The sequence below is a fragment of the Sciurus carolinensis genome, chromosome X (assembly GCF_902686445.1).
Source record: "Sciurus carolinensis chromosome X, mSciCar1.2, whole genome shotgun sequence".
Classification (NCBI taxonomy): domain Eukaryota; kingdom Metazoa; phylum Chordata; class Mammalia; order Rodentia; family Sciuridae; genus Sciurus; species Sciurus carolinensis.
Genome location: NC_062232.1, coordinates 34,065,373 through 34,078,176, shown reverse-complemented (window position 1 = coordinate 34,078,176; position 12,804 = coordinate 34,065,373). Strand labels below are relative to the sequence as shown.

The following is a 12,804-nucleotide window of genomic DNA, read 5'->3' as shown; positions in this document are numbered from 1 at the left end:
TATATACCAAGATTTTCATAATGAATCAAAAAAGCTGATTAAAGAACACTGTGCCTTATGTGTTTGAAAACAAGGGTCTGTGACATAGTCTAAATTATTTACAAAGAAAAATACACTAGGATCCTGAGATACCTGTGAGATTTTACACGGTTTGATGATATAAAGAAATTTTTATTTCTTTTGATGATAATGACATTGTAAGTATTCATGTACTCATCTTTGAGAAATGTGGACTAAGATAAATAAGAAAAGGAAAAATTAAGGACATTTGTTCATCCAAACAAACCATGAGGTGACTGAAAATGACAACCATAAAATGGGAGAAATTTTAACTACTGAACTGGTAAGGACTAGCATGCAGAATATGCCAACAACTTCTATACATCATTCTTTACATCAGTAAGAAAAATACAACACCATAGGAAAAAAAGTAGACAAAAGACTTAACAGGCATTCACCAAAAAAATAAAGAAGAGCTCAAATACATATGAAAACATGAAGACACAAACACTAATACCACAGGATAACTTTTCACAGATTATCAAAAACAAGTTTTGCCAAGGATATGAAATCCTTGATGAAACTGTAAACTGATATGACTAGAAAACAAAGACTAGGAACTTAAACATTTAAAAAAATCACTCTGGGCCAAGGACCTATGTAAAGTCTAACCAAGAGAGTTTGGATCATTTGGTTGCAATCTATAAAGAACAACAAAATGACCCAGACTTCATGCTTCCTTTAAATCATCTTTACTAGAAACTTTCAAGACATATTCCAGGTTCAATCAACATCTTAAAAAGAAAAAAGGAAAAGGAAAAGAAAGACAATGTGCTTGCTGCCGAATGACAAATGCTCAAAGAACATTTAAGCCAAGGGAAAAACCATGATTGTTATATTTAGACCATTACTGTATTTAGACCATCCTGAGTAAGAGGAGCATCCAAGGCATATAATAATAACCAATCCACTTCTTTACTCCATCACGGCCATCACTGGTTGTGTGCCACCATTTTGGAAGTCATCACAAGATTAAATACAAATGGCAATTAACTGTAAGGTACCCGTGACAGCCAGTTCTGGTATTCCCTCAGGAGTCTAAATTAGCGGTAGAGTACCCATGATAACCAGTTCTAGTTTTTCCTCAGCAGTCTTTGATGTACTTCAATGGATGGGGGAAATATGTGATGTTTTACTTCTTCATATATGAAATACATTTTAAAAGGTATTTAAAAACTGCATGAAAAATTCACTCAATACTTTATTTCTTCAAAGTGAATTTTTGGATGAGGCTTTAAATTACAACTTTAACATCCTTATGACTCATGTGAGAAATGTGCTTAAATACATACTGCCAGGTTCCATATCTAGTGATTCTGATTTAATATGCCTGGGTTGGAAGCCTTGAATATTGCATGTATTTGTGTATGTGTGTGTGTTTGTGTGTTTAAATTCACACTGTGAAATACTTGTCCTGAAAGGTAAAAACATGTACCATCATTACAGTATATAACGTAAATATCTGTGTAACTATTACCCAGGTTGAAAGTAACAAGTGGTTAAGTAGCCCCACCACCCACGCTCCCACAACTCACTGGTGCTATTATTCAAGTTTATGTTAAAATAATCAAGGTTTATGATTTATTGTGCCTTTATTCCTTTCTTCAACCTTCTGCTAAAATTAGACTCATCTATGTAGTTTAATTGCTCTAAATTGCTCATTCTCATTGTTATGAAGTATTCTATCATATGGTCATTCCACAATTTAGGGATTCTTTTATCAGTTCTACATATCAGTTTTGAGCTATCATAAATAATTCTGCTATAAGTGTTCCTGAACATGTATCCTAGAGCACATGAGTTTCTCAAGTATGTATTCAAATATCAGACTCATGTATCATGAGACTGCTACACTTTGTCAGAAATACCAAACTATTTTCTAAAGTGGTTTTAGCAATTATTTTCCCAATAGCATTCAGTTTACTTCCAATAAGAAACCTTAGCAATCTAATGATCTAATGCTAGTTGTTTACAGACAATTCTATTGTGAACACTACCAGAATACACTTTTAAATACCTTTATTTTATTATCTATTTAAATGAGGTGCTGAGGATTGAACCCAGGGCCTCACATAGTTATGCAAGTACTCTACCACTATCCCCAGTCCCAGTCTTATATTCTTAATCCACAAATTCACTAAGCACTTGGGATTTTACAAACCAAATCCTACCAACTGATGAGAAACTGTTACACAACACAACCTTAAGAAGCTCAAGATGGCACTGATGCAAATATGACTGTAGGGGTCTTGGGCTACCTTAAGAATTTCATCTCCATTTAGTCACATTCTGCTTGGGCATCTGTCCCCAGTACCATGGTATTTGTATTCCCTTACTTTTCACTGCAATCAACCTTCCTGAAGCCCTATAATTTGCTTCAACCCATAACCAGAATACACACCATCAGACAAGTATGACCCAAAATGATAACCGGCGTTTTTTTTTTAAAATGAGATTACCTATTTATAAGTTATGACTACCAGTGCAAAACATTAAGTCCTCACTGGAAAAGAAAACAGTGGCAAAGTCCTTCGCACCAGAGAGATTTCTATTAAAGTATTTTTGGTTAAGAACAACATGCATAGGGGCTGGGGATACAGCTCAGTTGATAGAGTGCTTGCCTAGCATGGACATAGGCCCTGGGTTCAATCCCCAGCACCACCAAAAAAAACAAACAAAAAACCCAAAAACAACAACAACAAAAAATACAGGTTTAATGAATTAATTCTATTTAAAATAAAATGATCATAACTATGTTAACAATTACCTTAAAACAATCAAAAAGATGATCAAGTTGTTCAGGAGAAAAATCCCATGCTAATTTTGCCAGTAGATCATGTACATTCTTTACAATGGCTTCATGCTTCCCCGCCTAATAAGAAACAGAAACAAAACCACAAGTATATTAAAATGTGAATAACAGAAAAATAATATATATTGACAGCTGATAATTATTAAGTTATTCCATCTCCTTCATTTAATTTTGTAATGTAAAATTCCTAACATAAATGCTGTAGGTCTAAAACCTGGCAATTCAATTTCTGAATGCACATGGTTAATGTGTACTTTGGCAATTCATGTGAATCTGTATTACAGTTTATTCCATTTAACATACCAACTTTAATATTGTAAATAGGAAAAACTAAAGCACATTAATACTATTCCAAAACTGGAACCTTAAATATTAAAAGGCAAAACTATTCTCTTGATTTCTATAAACTAAAAAAACCAAAGCTTTTTCATCTAACAATCAACAATGCTTCCAAAGTGACCCATGAATAGAAATTTGTCATCATAAAGATAACTGAAGGAATTATGTATTTTCCAGCTCTGAAACTTTCCAAAAAGGTTTCTAATTCTCCTAATAAGTTTAAGTCCCTAGGAATAATCACTGCTGGTCTTAGTAAATAATTGAATAATGTAACTATTCTGATTTTGGGAGCTTTTTTCCTTTAAATCCAGGAAGAAATCAGTTACAGGTATCTCATGCTCTTCCAGATATTCCTTATTACTTTACTGTTTGCCTCTTATTTAATACCAACTACAAACTGCCAAGCTTTACCAAATATAAATTGATAGAATATTTTAAGTTTTAAATTATTAATGGCTGTTAAAAGTTTCCTGGCAAAACTTCTGTAACAATCATTTAAACGTACTAAAAGTCACACAACACGAGCCTGTGTCCCATTTTGTTACTACTGTATGAGTTTCTAAGCAGCTTTCTTTTAGAAACTATATAACCACCACCTTAAATTTCCTTACCTGTGCTGCCCAAATATTATCAAGATCTTGCAAGGTCAGAGCTTTTTCTTTGATGACAAAACGGAGAATCTTCTCCAGTTTCTCTACATACTGTGGTTGATGAAGACTATCTCGCAAGACTATGGATAAAATATTGTTCTGCTGTATCCATTCCTAAATAAATTTAAAAATGTGTTTCAAAAGCAGACACTAAAATGCAGAAGTTTTTTTTTTAAAAGTAATATATTGTTCACACTGTATTCAACAATGTAAAGAGGAATTCCAACACATTTATAAAATATAATACAGTATAATTTGTTAATGCTTAATTTTGTACATACAAAAATGCTCCCATAAATTAGAAATACTGAAATCATTAAAAAGATCCTTCATTCCAGGCCAGGGGTGTAGCTTAGTGGTAGAAGCATGTGCAAGGCCCCAGCATGAGGGCGGGGGGATAGATTCTACACTCCACCACTTACTCAGAAAATTTTTTTTCTTTTTCCGCAGTACAAGAGATTGAACCCAGGGCCTCATGCATGCTAAGCAAGCACTCTACCCAGTTACTTCTGTAGTCAGAAAAAGATTACCCAAGTGCAACGACAGTGGTTTATGTAGGGAGGGCACAGGACCACTTTTAGGATCTTTGGATCTTTCACACCAATTTTGCCTCGGCATTGTTTTGATCTTGGGTGAAAAGGTACTTTTTATTTTTTACTTTATAAACTGATTACCATGTGCCAGACACTACAGTTTTTTATTGAGTAGGTCTTTCATATTGTAAACAAACCTAGTGAGGGGATACATTATCCTATTACAGAGAAGTAAAGGGGTTGGCAGGTGCTGGAACTAGAATCTGAGTCAAGTCTACACAATTCCATTGTCTGTTCCTGTAACACTATGCTAGGTTGCTTGATTGGCATTCATCTAACATCTACAGCAAGAAGTGCCAGGTCATGATTTAAATTAAAAAAAAAAAAAAGGTAGTAATCTACAGTGTATGGTTTTACAATATTCAGCTGATTGAAAATAAAAAGTAGCCAGGCCCAAAGTGTGCTATAGAACTATACTCCTCACCTGTTAAAAGGCTGTTAAAACAATTTTTAACTCGTTACAGACATTTTCCTAAAATACAATGAAAATTTGACTAGGTTAAATTGCCATAAAAGTTTTTATACATTTAATGCTATTTTCTGTATTCTCCAAGACAGGTATCGAAAGCATTTTGAGTAGCTCTGTTCTCAATTTTCCCAAGGCTGAGAAGCATATCACATGCACAAAACCAGACATCTATCAATCAACTGACCTCTCAACACTGAGCCAATGTGTAAGCATATTCCACATCCTTTTGTGTGTGAGTGTGTTGGGGATTGAACTCAGGGCCTCACTGAGCTATATCCTCACCCCTTCCACATACCTTTTATCCCATTCTAATCACTGTTTTTCCTACTAAGCTGGAGACTTCTTCATGTCAAGGATAGTGTTCCCCTACAGATGTGTCCTCAGACCTGTCACACAGCATGCACTCAGAAAAACACGGGTTCTGTAAGTTAAATGGCAACTTACCCATTTTTAAAATTATCATATATAAAATATCTACGGTAAATAGTTTCCTAAATATTTAATGTCAAAATGATAAATGATGTAAAAAGTAAAATACCCAAAAAAGATAAAATAATAATCCATGTAGATCTTTAACTCAAATTTGAAAAATGAACAATGGGCCAATTCATTCACTAGGTTCTATTATACCACTCCATCTACTCCCCAGATCACTTTTATCTACTGCATTTCCACCAACTCTTCTACTCCCCAACAAGCTAATGATTATTTCCCAATACCACATTCAACAGTACATTTATCAAATGTGCTAAGCTATTTGTATTACTACCAAATAATAAACTGTTATAAAAAAAGTTTAAAGATTAACCAAGTTGTCCATCAAAACACCTTCCAATTTTAGGGTTTAATTTAAAAAGTTCATATCAACTTTATCTTAAGTGGATTCTTATATTTATAAAAAGAATCATGCTGGCTGTGGTGGCAAATACCTTTAATTAACCCAGCTATCTAGGAGACTGATGCAGGAGAACAACAAATCAAGGTCAGCCTGAGTATCTTATTGAGACCCTGACTCAAAATCATTTTTAAAAAGGGCTATGGATATAGTGCAGTGGTTGAGTGCTTGCTTACCATATGTGAGGCCCATAATTCAATCCCAACACTGCACACACAAAAAGAACCAGAAGACTTACCGCCATTCGTTCAGCTGTGAGCCACTCTTCCTCCTCAGGATTACCATGCCGATGGGTATAGTATGATACACTAGATATCACCTTGTTGACTTCATTCAGTGCATTCATCTTTCCATTGAAAGAAGAAATTTGCAATAATCTGTAAGAGAAATTCAGTGTTATGTACAATTCTCAAAATTCATATACATCATTAATTCAAGAGATAAGTAACTTACCTAAGTATCATTTTTAACCTAAATATTTCTAAGTTTTTTACAGTTTCTTCTTGTCCTGGAACCCTTGAAGCTAAATTCTTCAAAGACTTAATAATCATTGAAAGGGCATCATTTTTGGCTTCGTTCTTTGCTTCTTTTTTCAGTTCTTCATCAGTTAAGTTTTCTAAAAATTGTGGAACCATTTCTATTATTGGAAGAAAGTACTTTTTCACTGTATGAAGAGTAAGAAACTCATAGCATTGTCCAAATGGTCTGAAATAAGAAAGATAAGAGACTCCTATAATAATTCCTTATAATCAATTAAGACTAAATTCTCAGACTATATAGATTACATTTTTAAAAAGCCCAAGCAACTTGTTTAAGAAAAACCCACGTTTGAACAACTCAATTTTTTATCAAGTAATAAAAATAGCAATTTCTATATTACACTGAACATGCATCTTAAAATACAACTTACTTAATAAGGGCTGCAATTATTTGAACATTTAATGCTGATCCATTAATAAAACGATCATGCAATATCTGGAACCCATTTAAAGTGCCAAATTTGTTGAGAAGATCCACTAGCCAACCCTGCAATACAATTAATGAAAAAAGTTAACTTCCTGTTTTTAGAGGGAAAAAAAAACTACTATCTTGATTGATACACACTAGAAATATTAAATTCAATGAAACAAAGTTATATCAAATCATCTTGAAAAGACCTGAGAATACTTCATTTTGTTCAGTCAACCCACTTGAGAGACGTAAGTGCAGAAGTAGTAAGTAAAGATTAAGTCACTGGGACACAGCTATTTATTCCTACCAACACAACTGACAAACAGGTATTAGAAGCCATGCTTCTATTTCAGCAATCTCACCATAAAAGAAATATCTAAATATCTGAAAATACTCAGCATTAAAATAATTGATGCATAAAGATTTCAACATTTAATAAATCAAGAAAAAGTTACTTAGTAACCTAGTTTAATGAATTCTGAATTCAATTCTTATTATAGTTGTAGATATTAAAAAACTGCTATAATTATTTCAAAGCCTCAAAGTGAACCATCCAATAAAAAATAATCCCTGGAGAACTGGGGACATGGCATGGTGGTAGTGTACTTGACTAGCATGTGCAAGGCCCTGTATTCCATCCGTGGTACCCCAAAAAATAAACACCCAACTACTGATACCAATATCCCTGGGATTAATGATACCTGCAATTCCTAACTAGAACATGCTGGTTGGTACTTTTCCTAAGTTTTAAAAATGCATCCAGTCTTCCTCGTCTTAGAAGCAGCCCCACACACCAGTACTGTCTGTTTTTCAATTTCTTCTCTAAGGAAGAGTAGGTTAACTCAATGTTCAATGTGGCAGGGGCAGACAACAGTTGTACAACTGAAACCATGTTTGCATGTAAAAACTTTAATGAATTAAAAACGAAAAGTACCTAAGACAATCTTTTACATCTTGCCGTCTTCAAAAAGGCCACATTTTAGAAGCCACTGAGGGAAAAGCATGGGGGGAAAGAGGCAATCTCTGTATGGAGACTTAAGGGAAAATAATTTCTAGCAATTAAAGAAAAAACTTCCGAAAAAGGGGAAAATGATAAATCACAGCTTTAATTGTTCGTATTTGTTTTAAAGAGAAAACATGGATAACAATTTTGATATTATTCTATGATAATCTAAATCAACTAAATTTTCTAATAAAGTCTACTAGCACATTTCCATCTAAGTTCATTATAGAATTTTCCTTTCTATTTGGTCTTTGTTCTTACCACATTCGCACAATGCTGGGGACTCGAACCCGGGCCTCCAGCATGCGAGGCAGGCACTCTACCTGATGTGCTATATCGCCAGCACTCTATTTGGTCTTAAAAGACTGATTCAAACAAAACTCTTAGTACTTAATTCACTATATCCTTCTAGGATTCAGTAAATTTAAGAAAGTACATACTTTTTATGTAATATATTCTTATTTTTTCAGCAACAAGAATTATACTATTGGACCAGTATGCTTAAATACTGTGTATAAGATAGCATGTATGCTCACAGTAAAGACTAGCTTAAATCTAATCTTTCCATATTTCTTCAGCTGTGATGTATGTTTACATAATTAGGAATACTAAAGAGTGCTTCAAACTGAAGTATACTTAAGATAGCTTTAGCAACTGCAAACAAGAGCTCGCCTTATCTCGCTCCAAGATCTCAAGACTGGCAGGGACAGATCAGTCACCCTAAATAAAAATTCACATAGCCTAGAATTGGTTAGATTCTTAAATGTAGTTTTGCCTATACTACTGCTTCAGTCTATCAGGTTTTTTTTTTTTTTTTTTTTTTGGCGTGGTGCTGGGGATTGAACCCAGGGCCTTGTGCTTGTGGAGGCAAGCACTCTACCAACTGAGCTATATTCCCAGCCCTTACTATTTTTTTTTTTTTTTTAACATTTACTTATCTTGTCACTATTGGTTCAGCATCCCTAATCCCAAAATCCACAATCTAAAACTTTTTGAGCAATCATGCACACACATAAACCTGAAATATTTCCAGTCCTCAGTATTTCAGATAAAGGATACTCAACCTATACCACCTGGGGGGTTTTACATTTCCTTCAGGTTATTCTTTATATCGTGGTACCTGTATCTAACTAGGGACATGGCTGAAAATTTTGCCAAATATATCTTTCAGTTTTCAAAACACTGTTAAGATGTATTTAGAAATGTGGAAGACATGAAATTTGTCTGATTTCAGTAGGAAATAATTGAATAGGTAACCCCATAGAATATGGCTATATTTAAAAAAAAAAAAAAGGACTAATATAGTTTTAAGACTTTGAAAGGCTAAGTACCCTGAAAGCTATTGTATTTTATAAGAACTAGACTTCAAAGTTACAAAAGTAAGGCTAAGTACCCTGAAAGCTATTGTATTTTATAAGAACTAGACTTCAAAGTTACAAAAGTATCTTCGAAATCTAAAAACTTTGTCTTAGCCATGTTAAATCAAGTTGTTCCTTGAGTCTTTTAAGTTGCAGATTATTGACCCATTGAGTAAAAAAATTAAGTGGAATAAAAAAAGAAATACAGAGATAGAAAAAAAAGTATTTTGAAGACTACAATTATTTTGATATTAATCTGATCTATTCACCAAAAATAAGCCATCTAGTGGCAACAATATGAACTGAGAAATATCAGAAAACATCTCAAGCTCAATATATTTTTGATGATTTCAGCTTCTAACAAAATAAACCAAGTATTGTACGCATGCCTTCAAATTTCTGTCGTTGAACAGAAAAAAGAAAATATTCATTAGATCCACAATATTACAAACATCTCCCTAAATTCTAAAATATTAATTTAAAAACATAGTTTAAGGATATTTTAAAAATTTACAGTAAAAAAAAAACCCCACATTTGTAAAAAGTATATAGTCTGCACTGCTATTGGACATGTATTTTTCTGTACATAAATGTAAATATTTGTGAGAGAGAGAGAGAGAGAGAGAGAGAGAGAGAGCGCGCGTGCGTGTGTGTGTGTGTATAAAAGCATTTATAGAACAAACTATTTTGGAGTCAGAAGTCAAAATCTTAGAATGTGTAAAATGATAAAAGCCTTACAGAGCAACACCTGAGGTTTTCAATGCAAGAAGTAAACATCCTACTCTATTCTTATTACAAAGGAAAAATACAGTCTGTTTCATAGTAACCCAAATTATGATTACTTCCATAGATGCTGAGTAGAAAACAATGGGGACTAGGTATACATAGAAAGTTTTAAAAGATGGCCGTAAGCACTGAACTAGCATGCTATGGCTATGTAAAAAGGCTCCCGATTTCATATATTTTCATTTAAAGTCTCAAAGCAAATTTGACAGACTTTAAATATTTCAATACAGAAAAACTTACCAGGAGTACAAACAAAGAGCATAGCTCTGGTACAAAACAAAGAATCCAAAACACAGAATAATGCAGAATCTCTCTAAGAGTAATGTGAAATTACTCTTCACCACATTAAGAGGTTCAGATTACAAGTTCTGTGGTAGAGCAAAACAACTGTAATATTTTAATTTTGGAAATAACAAACCAACACACTTTTGGTGATCGAGGGTCTGGAGAACGAGCGAAGAGTTCATCTTCAGGCAACTGAACACTTGAAGAAACTGATTCACATGGACGTGTACCATTGTAGATATGGAATTTGCAATGAGGATTTAAGGCCATGGCAAGAAGTTCTAGAAGTGGAAACCAGTCTTGGGACAACTTTGCCACACATAGCTCCACCAGGCGATGAGTATTGTTAATAATACATCTCTGTTGTATGAAGGAAAGATGATTGAAAATATGAAAACATTGCACTTTTAAACAAATATAATCTTACTCTCCATTTTCTATACTGATTGAATTATATTGGGTTTTTGCTTGTATTAGGACCAAACTATCAAAAGACAACATTTATTTACATAGTATCTACTTTCAAAAGTCATTTTCTATGGCTTAAAAAATGAAATCAGTGACACAGGTTATCAATTTCTGCTCTATGTCCACAGACAAGAGGCAAATTACCATTATTTCCTCTTTGGAATTTGTATACCACCACCGGCCATTCTTATTCTATTTCCCCCCCCCCCCTTGATAGTGGGCAATGAATCCAGGGGTGCTCTACCACTGTGCTATAGCCCTTCTTATTTTTTACTGAGACAAGGTTTCACCACGTTCCCAAGGCCACAATGAAGAATCAATGACGTGCTATTCTTGTTTTGTTTTGTTTTGTTTTCAGAGAGCTGGGAATCGGACCTAGGGCCTCACACACACTAGGGAAGCACTATACCACTGAGCTACATCCCAGCCCTTTTTATTTTGAGACAGGGTCTTATGTTGCTCAGGTTGTCCTCAAACTTGCCATTCTGCCATCTCAGCTTCCCAAGTAGCTGGGCTTATGGGAGTGTACCACTATGCCTGGCTCAGAGGCAGTCATTCTAAAAATCTACATAATATGTCCATTACCCAAGATGAAGGTAGATTTGTTATCCTCAGTGATACCATTTCTAGTTAAATCAGAAGATGTTGGAAATTTTATGCCATGGTCATAGTGGGGAAATTGTTCATAGATGACAAAAATATCTGCTTTATAACCTATGACCATTACCATAGTCAAACAAGGAACAGACTTGGAGTAATTACAGTATTTCATCAGTCTTAAGATATAGTTTTAATTTTCAGAGATTTTTAGAATCTGTATTTTATAATCATTGATTAATGAGGCATTTGAGGATGATTTGTTTGCCTCTGCTAGATACTAAGGAACACCACCAACCTGAAACCACTTTAAATTCTCTACTTAAACTTTATTTTTTTATATGACAACTGTAATTTGAATTCAGATGATGCTGAAGATGTGGTTCAATGGCAGAGCACTTGCCTAGATCCCGAGTTCAATCCCCAGCACTGCCAAAAAATAAATTCTGTTAAATTCAGGCTACAAAACTTAAATACTGACATATGGTTTAATTCTTTAGGAGTTCTTTTTTTCCTCCCTCCACCAGGTGGCAAGATTGAAACAAACATGCTTCTTTGTCATCCCTTTCTGTATTGAGTTCATCTCATTTACCTCTTCACTGACCTTTTTGATGTCCTCGACATGTGTTACATTCCCCTTCTTGGGTATTTTTCTTCCTTGATGGTACATAAAATAGTGATGCATCTTATAATTGTACCAACACATTTTCTTCTTGGTGGTACTGGGGATGAAACCCAGGGATGCTTTACCACTGAGCTACATCCCCAAACCCTTTTACTGTTTTACTTTGACATAGGGTCTCAGCAAGGTCCTAAGCAACTTGTGATCCTCCTGCCTCAACCTTCCGAGCTGCTGGAATCAAAAGTGTGTACTACTGCACCTGGCTGACAAAATTGTATTTTTAATGAAATGTGGTAGCTTAGGGTCACAAGACACTTGAGAACCCCATGTTTTCTAACACTAAACCTCATGTTCATTCTAAATGACCATGCTGCCTTCAATAGACAATTTTTTAAAAAAAAATTCTAAAAGTTTCATTTTTACACTCTTCAATTAATAGGCCAATATATAACCAAATACACAACACACACACACACACCCCTCTCCTTCCTTCCCAAAGGGATCACTAGGCAAAATTATCTAAGTCAAATACAACAACTCACATGTATTTCAAACTTCCATCCACTCACTGCTTCATCTGTAAGGATTTTAGTGAATGATATTGTTAGTCCATCTCGAAAAAATCGTTGACAGGCTTCACTTTTAACATCAAGGCCTAAAAGGGGGGGGGGGGGGGAATTATAATGTAAACAATGTTTCTCTGGTTGTTTTACAATATCCAGTGATATAAGGTAACAATTGGATCAAATAACTGTGAGCCAAAATAAATCTTTTCTCTTTATAATCTATCTCTGGAATTTGTTACAGGAACAGAAAAACTGACTAATACACATAATGGCTATCCTATTTCAGAAAATGAAGTGTTACTGTATTTTATTTTAATCTCCAATGGCTAAAAAATTAACTGTCTAGTATA

The 12,804-nt window shown here is 34.2% G+C and overlaps 1 protein-coding gene across 3 annotated transcripts in view; it reads right to left on the bottom strand.

Moving 5' to 3' along the window:
* Usp9x (ubiquitin specific peptidase 9 X-linked) overlaps positions 1-12,804 on the bottom strand; it is a 114,641-nt gene that overhangs the window by 66,005 nt on the left and 35,832 nt on the right. For all 3 annotated transcript variants that reach the window (XM_047537010.1, XM_047537012.1, XM_047537011.1), the window contains exons 5-11: positions 12,431-12,543; positions 10,343-10,561; positions 6,729-6,844; positions 6,272-6,523; positions 6,057-6,195; positions 3,823-3,975; positions 2,828-2,932 (exon numbers count right to left, since the gene is read on the bottom strand). In XM_047537010.1, coding sequence (XP_047392966.1) covers positions 2,828-2,932; positions 3,823-3,975; positions 6,057-6,195; positions 6,272-6,523; positions 6,729-6,844; positions 10,343-10,561; positions 12,431-12,543 — 1,097 coding nt within the window. The remainder of the gene's footprint in view (positions 1-2,827; positions 2,933-3,822; positions 3,976-6,056; positions 6,196-6,271; positions 6,524-6,728; positions 6,845-10,342; positions 10,562-12,430; positions 12,544-12,804) is intronic.